Source organism: Ovis aries, chromosome 4 (genome assembly GCF_016772045.2).
Source record: "Ovis aries strain OAR_USU_Benz2616 breed Rambouillet chromosome 4, ARS-UI_Ramb_v3.0, whole genome shotgun sequence".
NCBI lineage: Eukaryota > Metazoa > Chordata > Mammalia > Artiodactyla > Bovidae > Ovis > Ovis aries.
Genome location: NC_056057.1, coordinates 96,936,925 through 96,954,762, shown reverse-complemented (window position 1 = coordinate 96,954,762; position 17,838 = coordinate 96,936,925). Strand labels below are relative to the sequence as shown.

General features: G+C 53.2%; 1 protein-coding gene across 1 annotated transcript in view; it reads left to right on the top strand.

Moving 5' to 3' along the window:
• Nucleotides 1-3,149: 3,149 nt before the first annotated feature.
• The window catches only part of PODXL (podocalyxin like), a 52,319-nt gene continuing 37,630 nt past the window's right edge, over nt 3,150-17,838 (top strand). The window contains exons 1-2 of the mRNA XM_042249312.1: nt 3,150-3,167; nt 3,369-4,026. Of these exons, the coding sequence (XP_042105246.1) occupies nt 3,150-3,167; nt 3,369-4,026 (676 nt within the window). The remainder of the gene's footprint in view (nt 3,168-3,368; nt 4,027-17,838) is intronic.

Genomic DNA, 17,838 nt, shown 5'->3' with positions numbered 1-17,838 from the left:
CTTGGGGGTCGGGACCACTGGACTGGGCACTGAGATTCCAAGCTGAATGAATCCAATCTGGGCCCCCAGGGAACTCAGAGCTCAGGGATTGGAAAGCGAAAGTAAGAGCATCCTTGGCACCTTATGAACAGTGATGTGGCCCCAGGATGGGTGTGTGAGCTTTTATTTTTTATTGGTGGATGTGATGGCTGGAGGCTTTGTCCTAACCCTAGATGCAGATGTTGTGGTTGGAGATGAAAGTTATTTAGGATGACCGTCAGGAGAATTCTATCAAACCTGCATTTAAGGATGAGGTCAGCAGCATCATTAAATTAAATGTGGGGCCAAGTATTACAACAGCTAACTTTGACTGACAGGGACCATGGGAAAAACCATTTTCAACCTGTGCCATAGATTCCTATGTAATACCTACCAGTTGGCATTCATGTTTGCTCTCAGGGTCTATATCTGTGTCTGTATCTATATTTATGATGTGATGTGCTATTCCGGGTGATTTGAGGAAGTAGGTGAATAAGAGATAACCCACATTAAGAAGCTGAAAGCATCTGTCAATGTCATAAATGAAAAAGACTGAGGAACTCTCATACACTGGAGAAGAAATTGGACAGGAAAACTAGATGAAATGTGGCATCCTGGATAACTTCCTGTGCCAGAGAAAGTACATAAAAAATAAAAGGTCACAAAATTTGATTGAGGTCTTAATTAGTGAATAGTATTGAACTGATGTTAATTATTATTTTTTTGGTCATTGTGCCATGTTTTCTTCAGACGCTAATCTTAAAGGAAGCAATGTAAAGGATATTCAGACACTCTTGTACTTTCCTTGTAACTCTCTTAGTCTAAAATTATTTCAAAATAATATGTTAATAAATATAATTGTCTAAAGCAAAAAAAGAAAAACATTTGAAAGTCTCCTAGGGGAGCTAATGCATGCTACATATAACGAAAATGTAATAAATCTCAGAGGGATGATGGACTAGCATTTGAAAGTGCTTTGAGGGCTTTCCTGGAGGCTCAGTGGTAAAGAATCTGCCTGCCAATGCAAGAGACACAGGCTTGATCCCTGGTTCAGGAAGATCCCACATGCCGTGGAGCAACTGAGCCCGTGCACCACAACCGCTGAGCCTGTGCTCTGGAAGCTGAAACTCCTGAGCCCGCCTGCCGCACTAGAGCCCATGCTTCGCAATTAGAGAAGCTGCAGCAGTGAGAAGCCTGCACACACATCCCATTCTATTTATAGGGAACACACTCTGTCCTTCAACAGCTCAAGAGGAGTGCCCCCTGCCCCACTATCACAACCAGAGAAAAGCCTTCACAGCAACGAAGACCTAGCATGGTCCAAAATATAAATAAATAAATAAATAATTTTTTTTTTTTAAGTCCTTTGAGTTTTGATTTTCAGAGCCAGTAAACTAGTTGGTGGAAGGGCTATGTTAAAGGGGCCAGGTGCCTGGAGCAGTTCTGCTCACTGACCACGGGTGATGTCTCTGCCTGGCCAGCCTCCTTCCTGGAAACCCCATCTGCATAAGGTGAGGGGAGGACCCGCTGCTGCTGGCTACTGGGAACGGTCCAGGGCGTTTCTGATTTTGCCAAGTCTCTGGATACAAAGAGCTGTCGCTTTCATATGCGGGAGATGTCTGCTCTCATTTTAATTTTGCATGGTAATAGGACCAATCCCACCTCATGTGGATTTGAAGTATACACTCTCCCTTTGTACTAGAGTTAACATGCTCTTTTCTAGATTTTTGGAGCCACGGATTGAGTGCAAAATTACTGTTTAAATCAGAGAGCACACAATACACACATTTTAAAATCCCAGCTCTTTAAGCACACTGCTTGGTTTCAGAAAGAGAAACGCACACACTCTGTCTTTCCCACATGCGGCATGGAAAATGGGGCCAGAATGATCCTGCAGAAACTTCCTGAAGAAAACAGGCAGGTCAGCCATTCCCAAGCCCAGCCTGCTGCTGCAAAAAACCCTAGCCAGAGTGTCCCCGCTTCCTTCTCTGCTCCAAAGATGCCGCGCCTTTAGGGCAGCGTATGCGTGTAGCCCCCTCGAGGGGCTCGAGGAGTCCACTGGGCTGGGTCCTGGCACGGGGCTGGGCTCTGGGGGAGGAGTCCACTGGGCTGGGTCCTGGCACGGGGCTGGGCTCTGGGGACACCCCTTCTTTCCCACCCCGGACCCATCTGGCAGAAAGACTCCATTTATCAACCCAGAAGTCGCTTGAACCAAATCCTAGCGCATCCCCACCCCCTGCCCCCCAGTGAATCATCTTTCCCCTTCTGGGTCTGCTTCCCCTCCCCCCACCCCAGCCCCGGAGCCACCCGTGAGCCTCCTCCGCAGGGGATTCCAGGATCTGCATCATTCAAGCAGCTTTTGAAAATAAAAACCACCTAGCCGAGAGGGAGGTCTTTGTTCTTTCACCGGGTTTACTCGGTTTATGGAATTCAATTCCCACCCCTACCCCAGGTCTGCAAATTTCTCCTTCCAGTGCTGGGAGCGGGGCCTCTTCATTCCCGCAGACTGTGTTCCTGGCCCTGTGCTAAGCATTTTATCTTAGATAAACTTCATAGCAACCATCTGGGCTAGGTAGTGTTATCCCTGTTTTACAGATGGAAAGAGCTGAGGTACACCGAATAACGTGCCCAGGGTTTTACAGCTAATAGATGGGCATAGCTAGGTTTTGAGCTCAAGTCGGTTTTAAATCGAAGCCCTAAATTTTCATTGTTGTTCTTGATAGAGCAAGAGTAAGAATAATAGTAATACTGAGCAATTACTATTTGCCAGGCACTGCGCAAAGTATTTTCTCCAAACTACTTTCAGAAGCGGTTCTGTGTTCTGTGATCTCCAGATCGCTGAAAAAGCCTCTTTTTCAGTCAATTCCATACCTACAAAACGAAGCTGAAAACATCGCTGTTGCGAAGAATAAATGACTTAATATGTGCAAAGCCCTTAGAACACCAAGTGGCACATATGATTAATCCTTCAATATTTCGTCTTCTTTTTTGTTTGGTTTTGGATTTCTTTTCACATCACCTCCATTCACAAGTGAGGTCGGTTTAGAAAAGCTGAGCAACTAGTCCGATTGCTGGGTGCAGACCCTATGGTGCAAACCCTATAGCGCAGACCTGCTCATAAATTGTGCGCGATGCGGGTCCGCCCGCAAGTGAGTTGCACCTGGCAGGTGAGAGACGCGCTCCTCAGGCTTTGCAACAAAATGCGCTGCAGCCGGGAGGCCTGGAGCGCTCGGTGGAGAACACACAGCCTTGGGGGCCTTCTAGCTCTGGATCTGGGCGGATAGGAACTCGGCAGTGGTGGTGGTGAGGGGGGGGGTCCCGCCAGACTCGCCTCATAAGTATCGCGGGAGACACCTGCGCTCCGGGGCGGGGGGGCCTCCGGGCAGGGGGCGGTCTGGTGCCGGGAATCACCCCAGCTGCCGAGCCTTCCGGCGCTCACGCTCACATCCCCTCCTCCCCTCCGCCCCGAGCCGGGGCCGCCCGCCAGGAGCCCGGAGCCCGGAGCCCGGAGCCCGGAGCCGGGAGCCGGGAGCCGGCCGCGCTCCCCCGCCCGCCGCGCGCCAGGGCGGAGTTTCCTTCTCGGCTCATTGTTCTCCGCCCAGCGCCGCCCCGCCCGCGCGCTCCTGGGGAAGGGAAGGGGAGGGGGCGGGGGCCGGCGCGGACGGGACCGGAGTCGCCGCAGCCGCCGGCCGGGCCGCAGCCGCGCAGACACCGCCTGCGACGCAGCCGCCTGCCGCTCCTCTGCCGCCTGGCTCGGCGCCTCGGCCGGCTCTGCCGCAGCGGCCGCGAGGAGGGGCCACCGGGGCGCGACTCGGGACGCTCGGGCCACCGCCCGGCCGTCGGAGCCACCGCCAGGCCTCCCGGAGAGGCGCCCGCACGCTCCCGCCGCCCGGACCCTTGGCCAAGCCCGCAGCCACCTGCTCCGCGCCCGCGCCCAGGACACGATGCGCGCCGCGCTGGTGCTCTTGGCGTTTTTGCTGCCGCTGCCGCTGCTGCTCTCCGGTAATGGTGAGTGATGGTGGCTCGGGCTCCGCCGGGACTCCCCTTGTGCCGGTGCGCCCCCGGCCGGGCCCGCTGCTGGGAAACCCGCCCTGCCTCGTGGCGGGACCCGGGAGCAGCCCCTGCGCTCACTACTACCCGGGGCCGCACGCGGAGCGCTGACCTTGCACCAGCCAGGCCCCTTCCCACCCCAGGAGAACGCCGCAGGTGCCGGGATCCGAGCGTGGGTCGTCCGGATCTCCACGTGGGTGGAATTGCGATGGGTTCTGTTCGGGCAAACGGGCGCTCCGGCGCTGAGTGGGCTCGCGGTCCTAGAGTCGGGACTTGGGGCACCGCGAGCCTCCACGCTTCCGCTGGACCCCCAGCGTCTAATCACTTTTTTCTCCGCGTTGGAGTGGTAAGGGACGGTATTGTGTCGTCGTTAATTCCAGGCAGAGCGGCAGGCTGGGAGCTTATGAGGAAGTCCCCGAAGCAGGTGACAAACCTCCAGTAACGGCCCTCGAGGCCATGTGTTTCGCGTTCTGCCGGGAGGTTTTTCCGAGCATCGTGTGCTCATTCAGCTCACTTGAACCTGTGCTGGGGCAGGTGGAAACGGGGAGGGAGTAAGAGGATTTTCCACAATCCCAGACTCACCTGAGTGGGGCGCCTGCCTCCAGGGCACCAAGGAAACAGCTCCCTTCTCTGTGCACGGCCAGGAAGGTGAGAGTCCCTCCCAGCCCTTCGTAGAGAAAAGAATTTCTCTCTCATGAAATGGGCTTGGACTGTGCCATAGAAACATCTCCCATATTTCTTCTAAAGGTGAAAATCTGGTGGGACAGGCACTGTCCCAGAGTCCCTAGGAACAGCTAGGACTCTCGGCCCCAGGAGAGAGAAGCATTTCTTTCTTGCCCACCTGAGCAGGTGTCTGCAGGGAGAAAGAGCCCTGTTTCCATTCTAGAGTCAGAGGGGCTGTCGTGATAGCCGAGACAGAGAGGGGACCTTGCTCTTCTTGGTAGGTGCTGCCTTTGGGACTAAAGTCTTAGGGGAAGGGCAGGGTAGCATGGCAGTGCAGTCTGTTTTCTTCGTCACAGGGGACTTTGCTTGTGGGAAGGGGCAGGTGCTCAAGGAGCAAGTAGGTTTGGGCATCCTCCAGGGAGCAGCCCTGAGACTCCACAGCCTGGCCTGAAAGGGGTGAGTAGGTGAGGAGGTGACGCCTGCAGGAGGGATTCCAGTGTGAGGAACACCGCAGATTTGCACACCCTGCAGGGCTGATAAGATGCAGGAGTGGGGTGTCTCTCCTCAGTCCTGCTCTCAGGCAGATGGACCTCAGTGTGGACGTGACGCACACCCTTTCTGCCAGGAGCCTCTTAGCACCATCCAGAAGGGAGATGGGCTGTGTCAGGAAGGCTGGGGTAGTTCCCAGTGCCTCTGAGCTTCAGGAGCTGAGCTTGAAGGAGAAGGTGGAGGCTGTGGGATGAGACCCCTGGTCCTCTGTCCTCAGGAGTTACTGGGTCTGGAGCCACCCATAAAATGCGAACAGCTCCAAGCCCCACTCCTTGCTGGCTTCGAGGCTGGGACTGTCTTCCTTGGCACTTGTGCACTGCCCAGAAACCCTGTCTCTTCCAAGAAGCCCTCCTCAAGCCTAGCATGGGGCATGGAGTATGGTAGGAGCTCTATCTGTGGTAAAGAAAAGAGGAACCATAACCCTGCTTCCTCTCTCACCAGCAAATTACCTGGACTTTCTGAGCCCAGTTGTCCGGTTCCTAAAATGCTACTGTGGTATGCAGTGATAATGGGAAGTGCTTTGAAGAGTGTTAGCTGGCAAGGGAATATCACTATTAATATTATTATTGCTATGTTGAGACCAGAGAAGGCTGAAGGGTGCAGGCTTGGTGTTTAGTGGCTGTGGCAGAGTTGGGAAGATCCCCTGGAGAAGAGAATGGCAACCCACTCCAGTATTCTTGCCTGGAGAATCCCCTGGACAGAGAGAGTAGCCTGAGGGGCTATAGTCCATGGGGTCACAAAGAGTTGGACGTGACTGAGCACGCCATAGGGACCCAGTAAGGACTGCTTCATCTCTGCTCTTCTGAAGGTATGGCTGGCTGAGTTGCAGTCATCTGGGAGGGTGAACCCCCAAACTGCTGGAATCCTGTGATTTAGTTCTAAGCAAGGTTTCAAGTAGGACAAACAAATTATATCCGACAGGGCCCTGGGATCTTACCTTCTATTGTAGGTGGGTCACACAGCATCAGCAGCATCCAACCCGGTGCCGACAACCCATTAGACCCCTTTCTGGTTTGATATCCACTTGGTTGAACCATACGGCAAATTGTACCTCTGAACCTGTTTCCGAATCTGTAAGACAGAATGAAAGAGCAGAGGAACAGCTAGTGTCACTGTGACATTTCTGGGCTTTTGCCGAAAGGACAGGCTGACTGAGCACTGTCTTAAGGGTCTGATTGTGTCATTCGATGGATGAACCTTAGGCAAGGGAAAGGCAGCTAGAGGTGGTTGAAAACACTCGAACTTTGGATCAGACAGACGTACATGACTGAAGACCAGATAGTGGAACCTCTTTGAGTCTGTAAAAAATGACAACAAATCTCCATCTTGCAGGTTGTTCTGAAAATGAGAGATAACATATTAATGAGTTTGCCATTGTGCCCAACTCACTGTCAGAACTCAAAAAATCCTGGCTTTTATGGCTAATAAACCATACGTGCTCTTCCCCCCCAGCATGAAGGTTCTGCTAATGTTTGTGTCAATTGCTAAGCAGAAATAAAAAACTGAAGCTTAAAGTGCCACGTGGTGGGGGAAAGGGTGGCATATGTGGAGAAGTGGCAGGATTTGGGAAGGGGTGATTTGGGCAAAGTGAGGGAGGGGTTATACAGGGCTTTTATTTTATTTTTTAATTAATTAATTATTTTTTTGGCCACCCCATGCAACATGCGGGACTTTAGTTCCCTGACATGGGATTAAACCAGTGCTCCCTGCATTGAGAGCACAGAGTCTTAACCACTGGACCACCAGGGAAGTCCTATACAGGGATTTTAAAATAGAAGGATCAGCGGGGGTGGGAGATCCTTCCTAGGGTGGCCTGAGGCAGAATGAATTGCAGGGTGTAGCGAAGACACGGATCAGAAGCTGGGGATATGATGGGGGCTTCTTGAGCTGAGGGGGTCAGTGAGCTGCAGGGAGGCTTTGGGGAGGAGGTGAACTTTCAGAGCCCAGAAAGAACATTCCATGGGGTGGGGTTGGGGACAGCGGGTGTTCCAGTGAGGTGCTGTTTGGGCTTTGAGTCAGGAGTGAGCTAGACAAAGTGGGGGCGGTACTGGGAGGAGACTGGTTCCAGCAGGCTGAGAGGGAGGAGCGAACGGGCTGGGGAGGTTGAGGGAGGACTCCTAGGGACACCAGGTAGCTGCTTGGCCAGAGCTACAGGGCGTGGCCATCAGGGAGGGTCAGAGTGGGGAGCTTGGCCAGCCCAGGAGGGCCCTCCGGGGGGTCACCCCAGGACCTAGAGAAGCCAGGGCACAGAGGTGGGGGAAGAGGCAGCTCCCTGCCTTTGCTTTTTTTCTCACGATTTGGACGGAGAGGAAGGGGTCCTGCTGAGTAGGGTTTTGATAAGCCCGGAAAGGAAGGGAATTCCACCTGGGGTGAATCCCCCTGGGTGAGGAGGGCTGGAGCATTAACCCCATCCATCCTCCGGTATGACCTCTGCCGAGCTTTTCTAGAGGGAACCCAGTCCTGTTCCAGGGTCTGTAAGGGTCTCCTCCACCACTCGGGGAGCCCCTCAGGACAGAGCTGGTAGCACATTCATCTCTCCTCCAGGGCCCAGCGCAGCACTGGGCACTAAGCTCAGGAAATGTTATTTGGACTGGGAAACTTGAGGGGAACTGGCCCCAGCCCCTGGCTTTTCAGGCTCTCTGGACGGGGGAGGCATGAGGCCAGCTCAAACCCTGGTGGTGATGCTGGCCGCCGGGCTCTTTCTACAAGCAGCCAGAGCTGGTGGAAGCAACCGCAGAGGTTCAGGACTTCTGGGCTTGGGAATACAGACCAGCCAGGCGGCCGCTGTGAGGACCGCTCAGCTCCTAAGGGAAGTGAAAGGAGCCCTCTGGACAGCGCTGGGCACTTCTTGGGAGGGGCGTCGGAATGTAGATGACCCCAGGAAGGGCCGGCTTCTTCAGAGCGCCTGGGGCCCTCTGCACGTCTGCCAAGTACAAGCTCGAGCCAGAGTGGACATCCTCCCACGTCCCTGGAGAAGGAGAGTGACCACCCTCTGCCCACTCCCTGCCCAGCCGTCCGAGCCCAAGCCTGCCTAGAGACTTCATCAGACCGAGAGGAGGCTAGAGCTGTCCTCAGCTTTAGGCTTACTTCTCACTGTGGGCACCATGTAGGATGCAGGGCGGGGGCTCAGCGGGGCGTCCGTGTCTCATTCCATCCCCAGCCTCCCCCGTGTGCTGGTGTGCTTCTCTCCTTGTCCCGTGTCCTGTCCCCTCTGTGGGGCTGTTAGAACATCAGGCAGTGGATCTGCGATCACCACTCTTCAGGCCACGCCGGTAGGTATTCACAACTGGAGGTATTCTCTTTAGGGAAAGCCTTCAAGAAAATCTACACAAAAGATACACGTAAGGAGCCTCCTCCTACTTGCAACAGTGTAGTCCATAAGATACCTTCAAGTAGGCAGCCTGCTGGCTGTCCAAAATAGAATTCAGTCAACAAAGGGTGGTTTCCACAGTACTTCTGAATAACCCAGAAAATCAGAGAACACAGAATTCTAGAGCAGGGAGCCTTCTGGAAGTCATCGTCTACGCCCCCTCGTTTTTTCAGATGAGGCGATGAACTTGCTTAAGTTCTCTGGGGCTTCTTGGGGACGCGTGTGCACGTGTGTGGCTGCAGCCGCAGCCACTAGTAAACGTACTCAACCTCAGGGCTCATTCTTCCCTGGGTATTGGAGAAATCCCTCCGACCCTGTGAAGACAGGGCTGCATGGTTGGTGGTGACGTCTCTGCTGGATGCCCAGACTCTGTCCCCACCCGTCTGCTGGCCAGGTACACTGAGGCTTGGAGCCGCTTTGTCACTCAAGAGTTAGGCTCCCCTGTCAGAGTGCTGGCCCCACGTGTCGTGATTGCGTGTCTTTTCTCCCATTGCCTGGGTGCCTCTGGTATCCGCAGCATGGAGGCAGAATCCAGAACAAAGAGCAGGCGAGAAGTGATTGTTCGAGGACTAGTGCACAAATGCAACATCATTTGCAGATTCAGGAGCAGCCCCTCCCCACATGCCCCCACACCACGTGCCCCTCTCCCCGTGTGCCCCCCACCCCATGTGCCCCAGCCCAACATGCCCCCTCCCCACCTGCCCCTCCCCACATGTCCCCCACTCCACGGGCCCCTCCCCACGTGCCCCGCCCTGTGCTCTCATACTTACGCTGCCGTGGACCACTCCCACAACCGGCGCAGATCCCCAGCCTCTTGGACTCCCAGCCACCCATCCTCCCACTGTCCCCACCCCTTGCCCTGGCACGCACCACCACCACCCTCTCTTCCTTTGTAGCCTTACCTCCCTCGGGTCAGCCACCTCCAACTTCCCTAGGGCCAGGGCGCAGGGTGGCACCCTGTCCGCCAATTGTCATGGGCGGAAGGCTGTGGGCCTCAGCCCAGTGGGGAGAGAGTGTGGAGGAACGTCCGTGTGGGGCTGGCCGTGCAGCTCTGGCTTGGGGTGCAGAGGACCCTCCCAGAGCTGGACCCCTGGAGATGCATGGGCTGACCTGGGAGCCCACAGCTGTCTGACCTCTAACTTTCCAGCTCAGGTCAGCGTGGGACAGTGGGAAGGCCAGGACACTTTGTAATTCTTCAACTGAACGTAGGCAAGGTTGAAGCCATGCTCCCTTTGCAGCAGAAATTCATGGAGCTCTGTCCGAGGGATCCCTCCATCTCCATCTGGTCTGATTCCTCTGCTCATTTGCTCAGATCCTGCTGACTGGAGTGAGACTTTCCAGCCAGGGCCACAGAGGTTGCCTATAGACAGCCTCTATCTCACAGATTATTCCAGAGAGGGGAAATGGAGGCCCCAGGCACCAAGGGCCACGGTAGACCACATAAGCAGCTCTTAGTCCCCATGTGCACCTGCCTCATCTGACGTTTCCTTCAGCTCTCTGCTGCAGTGCCAGCTTCTCAGAGAAGCTTTCGGGCCTCCACACCCCGACCCCTTCTCCCCTGAGGCTTTTCTCCATCTCTCCTGATGGGCATTCATTTCTTTGTCTCCGCTGAGTTCCACAAGGGCAGGGACTTCTCTTGGTCAGTGCTGTAGCCATAGTACCCACAATAGTACCTGGCACAAATAGGTATACAGTAAATATTTGCTGAGTGAGCAAGAGGCAGAGCGAGCTGTATTAGAACCTGAAATCTTGTCTGCCAGTTCTGGCTCTTTGACTATGAGGCTCCTGACCTGACTCCAGCAGAAAGGCAGGTGGTAGGGAGGCTGGCCTCATCCATGGAGGAGTGGACACAGAAGCAGGAGGGTGAGCTGTCTTGTGGACCAAGGTGGCTACTCAGGCTCCAGTTGTCAGGAGAAAAGAACAGGAAGGCTGCAGCTGTTCTGCTAGAAACCACACACAGCCCATCCAGTTACAGTTTGTTGAAGGAAACTTGGTACTATGCTCACATGTAGCTGCAAGGGAAGCGGGAAGAGTGAGCTTTATTTCAGGCAGACATGTGCCTAACCAACAATCAGTGCTTCTGTTGTGAAGAAGTGAAGGATGGTGGATATTGGAATAGGTCCCTGGCACATGCTATCATAGTCCTGCCCACTGGTTTTCTCTTCCCTCAGTCCTCTTACCTTGTAGTAAGATCCACTTTGCATCTGTCTGCACAAATGAAACAAGCAGTTGGCCCCTGAGACCTGAGGCTTTGCCACCTTCCAGTTCAGCCACGTCCAGCTTGGCCCTTGCTTTCTGTGGCTCCAGCCTTTTCATTTTGATGGAGCAGTTCCTTGTGATGCTCAGGGAAACCCAGCTCCCTCCCTCTCCAGTCCCTCAGCCACAAGCTGCACCAGTGAGCCAGGTGCTCTGGGGTCATCCCATGAGCAGGGCCTCAGCCAGGGCAAGCATGGGGGACTCCTGTTCCCCACATTTCTCTGGATGGGAAAGAAGAGTTTCTGAGCCCCATGCTCCTCTTCCCACCTCAGCAGGGCAAGTGCAGGGCAGCGGGAGGTACCGTTCTTAGGAGTTTGGTCCATGGACTCTTGCAAGAGCAGCAGCTGGAGGCCAGTGACACTTAAACCTGGTGGAGAGGTGAGAGGTTCTGTGAACTGTTTTAGGGGCCTCCAAGAGCTTGGGGTACACTCCTGGAGGGGAAAACTCAGAGTAGGTCAGTTTGGAGGGATCCAGTTCACATCCCATTCACTTGGTGAGGCTCTGCATTTATCTGTTCTATAGGGTTGGTCTCCACAAAAGAAGTCCTTTGAGAGAAGGTCTGTCTGTAGTCAAAGAAAAATAGAAATCTCCTGGCATAATGCCCTAGGCTTCAAAGTCAGAAGCTTGAATCCCAAGTGGCTTAGTAGTAAAGAATCCACCTGTCAATGCAGGGGTTCTCTGGATCAGGAAGATTCCCTGGAGGAGAAAATGGCAACCCACTCCAGTCTTCTTGTCTGGAGGATTCCGTGGATGGAGGAGCCTGGCAGGCTGCAGTTCATGGGGTCACAGAGTTGGCTGACTGAGCAACTGAGCTTTTGTGGCTTACTAGCCTTGTGATTTCAGGCTTGTTTCCTGGCTTCTGCTTCCTCCGGCCTTCCTCAGTGAGGGTTGAATATTTCATGTGTCATGTCAGCGATGGGCCTGACTTGCTTTAGTTTTATTGCTTTAACTGACTTCAGCTCTAACCCAAGGTGAGGTGTGATGAGACAGATCCTGCTACTGCCCCCTCCCACACTGGTGCATCTGCCATGGCCTCGCTGGGCTGAGCTTTCTCCTCCGTGACCTTTTCCCACTGAGTCACTGCAGCCAGGCCTCTCAGGACGAGGGCCCTGGTTCTGGGGGATTGGTTGCACACTGTAGTCCTGGGTGAGGGTGTGCTTAGCTACAAAGGGGCTCCGATAGTCAGGTTCTTCCTTCCAGGTTCCCACCCAGGTGCTTCTCACTTCACCCTTAGGGGGCACTGCCCTTCACTTTTGGGCTTCAAGTCAGAACAGGCTTTCCTGAAGCCCCTCAGATCCTGACCCTGGCAGCCTCTGAGGTTCTTCTGCCCATCACCCTGTGAAATGGAGTCTCCCATCACATGGCTCTTTCTCCTTTTTTTTCTACAAATTTTATTTAGCTATAGTTGATTCACGATACTGTGTTATTTTCAAGTGGACACTTCAGATTCTATTATAGGTTATCAGTTAAACGTAGTCCCCTGTGTTTTTGCAGGAGGTCCTTGTTCTTTATTTTTCAATATAGTGGTACTTACGCTCAGTCGCTCCAGTCGTGTCCGACTCTTCGTGTCCCCGTGGACTGTAGCCCTCCAGGCTTCTCTGTGCATGGGGTTCTTCGGGCAAGAATGCTGGAGTGGGTTGCCATGCCTTCCTCCAGGGGATCTTCCTGCCCCAGGGATTGAATCCACATCTCCTGCACTGCAGGCAGTCTTTATCCACTCAGCCACCCCGGAAGCCCCTAGTCATTGTGGTGTCCAACTCTTTGCAGCCCTATAGACTGTAGCCCGCCAGGCTCCTCTGTCCCTGAAATTCTCCAGGCTAGAATACTGCAGTGGATAGCCATTCCCTTCTCCAGGGGATCTATAGTGATGCATATCTATTAATCCCATACTCCTAATTTATGCCTCCCTCCCCCTCTTCCCCTTTGGTAACCGTAAATTTGTTTCTATGTCTGTGAGTCTGTTTCTGCTTTGTAAATAAGTTGATTTGTTCCATTTTCTAGATTACACATAGAAATGAAAAATAATATTTGTCTTTCTTTGTCAGACTTAGTATGAGAATCTCTTAAGCCCATCCATGTTGGCGCAAATGGCATTATTTCACTCTGTTATGGTTGAGTAGTTATCCGCTGCGTGTATATATGTTATACTCACACACTCTCCATCTTCTTTATGCACTTGCCTGTCAGCGGATATTTAGGTTGCTTCCTGTCTTGGCTATTGCAAATAGTCCATCTCTCTTTTTTTACCTTGGATAAGTGCTCCTCCCGCCACCCGTGCTCCACTGCCCGGTCCAGCATGTGGGTCTGAGGCTCTCCCTCTCCGTGGCTTCCTTTCTCCATCCATCCTCACCGTGACTCTGCGCCAAACTCCCAGTGACTCCAGCCAAGCCAACCAGTGAAGTGTGCCATTGGTCTTTGCACAGCCACCTCTATATTTTCTTTGTCCGGGGAGGAAAGGAGGGGAGGCCCTGGGGTTTACAATCCAGCCTCTGATGAAAACCAGGCAAACAAATAGTTCTTCACAAAGTAGGAGGAAGATAGGAACTCCTCTTGGAGCTGCCTTTGGTTTTCTCCACAATAAACGCCAGTGGGGCATGTCCCTGTGCCCCTGTTTACTGAGATGGTAAATCTGGGCTAGCACCATATGGGTTTGTTTTTTTTTTCCCCTTTCTCAGTTCAGTGAGATGAGTTGTGTCCCAAACTGTCCAAAAAGAACACTCAGTTCAGTTCAGTTGCTCAGTCGTGTCCGACTCTTTGCGACCCCATGAATTGCAGCACGCCAGGCCTCCCTGTCCATCACCAACTCCCAGAGTTCACTCAGACTCACATCCATTGAGTCTGTGATGCGATCCAGCCATCTCATCCTCAGTTGTCCCCTTCTCCTCCTGTCCCCAATCCCTCCCAGCATCAGAGTCTTTTCCAGTGAGTCAGTTCTTCACATGAGGTGGCCAAAGTACTGGAGTTTCAGCTTTAGCATCATTCCTTCCAAAGAACACCCAGTACTACTCAAAATTTTAATAATTATGCTCTCAGTAAATGTTTGATAAATGAATAAAATATTGTTTTGTGAATAAAAGGGAACCATGATCCAAAACATTTGGGAAATCTTGCCTACTCTGCTCCCCTCGGTGGAAAGTCAACATATGCTAGGATCTGAAGTGGTCTGAAGGGGGGCCCTCATTACTTTTGTTTAACCCTGAGATCTTCAGGCACACGTTAACCATGGAACCTTTTCCTCTTTTCCTTCCTCTTTTTAATAGAACATCTATTGGGAGAATGCCAATGTGAAGTTAGTGACCAACTGTCCCAGTTTACCCAGGATTGAGAGATGGTCTGGGATGGGTGGGTGACTTTCAGAGCCAAAACCCAGACAGTCCTATGTAAAGAGCTCTGTGTGTGTGCTCAGTCATGTCCAGCTAACTTTTTGTGACCTTGTGGACTGTAGCCCCCCAGGCTCCTCTGTCCATGGGATTCTCCGGGCAAGAATACTGGAGTGGGTTGCCATTGCCTTCTCTGGGAGATCTTCCCAACCCAGGGATCGAACCTGTGTCTCTTGAGTCTCCTGAATGGCAGGTGGATTCTTTACCATTGTGCCACCTGAGCAGCCCATGTAAAGGCCTGGGCCAGGTCAAATGTAAAAACACAACTGGCTGTGTCTGTGGTGTTGCAAAGCAGGATCTTCTATTTATTTGTTACTTGTGTGTTCGTTTGGCTGCCCTGAGTCTTAGCTGCAGCACACATTATCCTCATTGTGGCACTTGGCTTCCAGAGCACAAGGGCTCAGTAGTAGCCCCCATGGAATGTGGGATCTTAGTTCCCCAGCCGGGCATCAAACCTGTATCCCTTGCACTGCAAGTCAGATTCTTAACCAGTAGGCCCCCCTCAGGGAAGTCCCCTAAGCAAGATCTTCTTGACGTGGTGATGGAGCAGGAGCAGGCCCTCCTTCCTTAGGGGCTTCATAGGAAACTTCCTGGAAGGCTGTGGCTACTAGGAAAGCTGCTTGTACCTGAGTCTGGGCAGGATGAGCGGCATTCAAGGCTACTGGCCTCTCCTGGGTGCTTAAAGGTCAAAGCGTTTCTCACATGGAAGTTGGAGGCATCGTGAGGACTGCGGTTGTGTGTGTTCTGATGGTTGACCTTTTCGCTCCAATGGGAGCAAACGCAGTTTGCCAGTTACCTCCAGCTTCTTTCCTGTTGTGCCTCTGCCCCTGCTCTTTTGAGCCCCTGACCCTGACATCGTGACGTCTCCGTTTCCAGTTCGATCCGAGTGTGTCATCTTGTCTCAAGCCTCGGAGAAGGGGGCTTCCAGAGCCAGTCCCCTAAAACGGCTCACCAGAGGCAGTGATGCTGGGGCTTTCCACCCAGTGCTAAGGTCTCATCCACCCTCCGTCTGTCATTTTCCTGGGACTCAGGGAACCACATGGCTGAAAGGAGTGTGTTTTTGTCTGCTGAGTCACCAGCTTGCCTGTGCTTCCCAAGCTGCCCCTGGCAGGTGAGGCCCCTGCCTTCTCCCAGGTAGGTCCATGAGCTGGGAGCCCCTTGCTCAGGCAGGCTTAGTCCTGCACCCCAGCTTTAGGGGGCACTGCTGAGTAGTGCGGGCTGGGTCCCTGCCTTCCCACTGCGCTGTGCTGTCAGCCCACTCCCCAATGCACCCCTTCACCAGAAGACCCTTAGAACATCATGCAAGATTGCTTACCACCCTGCACCCACCTCTAGGTTATCCTGGTGTCAACTTCTCTGCAGATACAGTGGGTCAGGGCACTAGAGAGCTTATGCTATGGACAGCTAGCTTTTTGAGAGTCAGGCTCTTGTCCTCCCCTCCCGCTCCCCTCCTCGCCCCCCACATCCTGGGAGGTTGCAAGTAGCTAGAGAAACACTTTGGCTTTGCTGTGAATCCTGGGGGCAATCTGGAATCTGATCCTGACCACACAAATTCCCATCTCTGAATTCCATGGGCAGCTGTTTCAAGATACCTCCTATAAGTGCCCCTGAGGTCTCCTGACAGTTAAGGTAGGGGTGTGTGTGTGTGAGTGTGTACATGTGTTTTCTCATCTGTGAGTGAGGGGCTGTTACTCGGTGGTCTGAAAAGGACTGATTGCCTGATGGTCTCAGCCCCAGAACTACTGGCATATGGGAATGGATTCAAGCTTGTGGATCCATCTGGGGACCTGGGGAGTAGGGAGACCGGGGGAGACTAGACCTGGCAGCATGATGCTCTTGGGGATGGCGATGGAGGTGACGGGGTGGGGGCTGTTCTCATCACACCGTTGGTGGACTGCCAGTGACACCTCGAATTCCTGGAAGATGTCAGCTGCTCTCTCTTCTTCATCTCACCCCAAGTCAGATGGTTCCTCCTCTCTGTCTGAAGGCAAGGAGAAGCAGGACCTGGAACTGGGAGCATAGGGCATATGCCCCCAGGATAGACAGCCACACTGGGAATTGGACCACAGAGTTCTGCTTACCAAAGGAGGCGTGACCTGTTGCCCAGGACGCTATCTGTTTGCCCATCTCTCCCTTGATGAAGGGGGAATCCATGATTTCTAGGGTCCCTCTGGTTCTGATGGCTTCCTGGTTAGTTCAGCTGGTAAAGAATCTGCCTGCATTGCAGGGGACCCTGGTTCGATCCCTGGGTGGGGAAGTTTGAGAAGGGATAGGCTACCCACTCCAGTATTCCTGGGCTTCCCAGGTGGCTCAGACGGTTAATAATCCGTCTGCAATATAGGAGACCTGAGTTTGATCCCTGGGTTGAGAAGATCCCCTGGAGAAGGGAAAGGCTACCCACTCCAGAATTCCATGGACTGTATAGTGCATGGGGTTGCAAAGAGTCAGGCGCAATGGAGTGACTTTCGCTTTCACTTTCTGGTTCTGACAGTATGACCCAGGGATGCAGAGGAAAGTGATGCCTGCACGGCTTCTAGAGCAGAGGACTGTATACTGAGCTACATCTGGCCCTGTCTGCTCTGTAACTCTCTGCCTCTCTCTGGCCCCTGCTTCCCCAGCCCGAGGGGTGGGCATCGGCTACTCCTCCGGCTGCATCTTCAGTCATGATGCTGCCACTCTAAAAGCAAAGACCGTCTATAAAGGACCAGCCTCTCTGAAATCCTATGGCCCTGGATGTGCCACCTCCAGAGCACTGCACCCACTTTCCAGATGGGAAATTCGAGGCAGGAGGATCATGGTGGTTTACCAGAGTCCGTCTTCCACTTGAGCACGTCTGTCTTAGTGCTTGAGATGTCGGGATACCGGAGACACTTGGCACAGACGTCCAGGTTTCTGCACCTACTCGGAGGGTGGTGAGATGCAGTGAAGAGAGTGGGGAACAGTAGGGTCAGGAGCCTGTAAGGCCGAGGACAAGAGGTGGTGCCTTGCGTTCTCCACCTAGGAGAAGGAGCCCTGGGTCTGACTTCAGAATCACCCTTGTGTGACCCAAGCAACCCTGAACCCCGTCCTGACCTTTGGAACCTTGGAAGGAAACATTTCATTTTGCTTCTAGTTTCTTCTGAAAAGAACAACTGTGAAATCACTGCATGGGGTGTGGGTGTTCACACCTTCTGTCCTGGTGACATGGAGCCTCCTCGGCTACTTTTCAGTTCAGTTCAGTCGCTCAGTCATGTCTGACTTTTTGTGACTCCATGGACTGCAGCACGACAGGCCTCCCTGTCCATCACCAACTCCCAGAGCTTGCCCAAACTCATGTCCATCATACTGGTGATGCCATCCAACCATCTCATCCTCTGTCGTCCCCATTTCCTCCTGTCTTCAATCCTTCCCAACATCAGGGTCTTTTCCAATGATCAGCTTTTTGCATCAGGTGGCCAAAGTATTGGAGTTTCAGCTTCAGGATCAACCCTTCCAATGAATATTCAAGACTGATCTCCTTTAGGATGGACTGGTTGGATCTCCTTGCAGTCCAAAGGACTCTCAGGAGTCTTC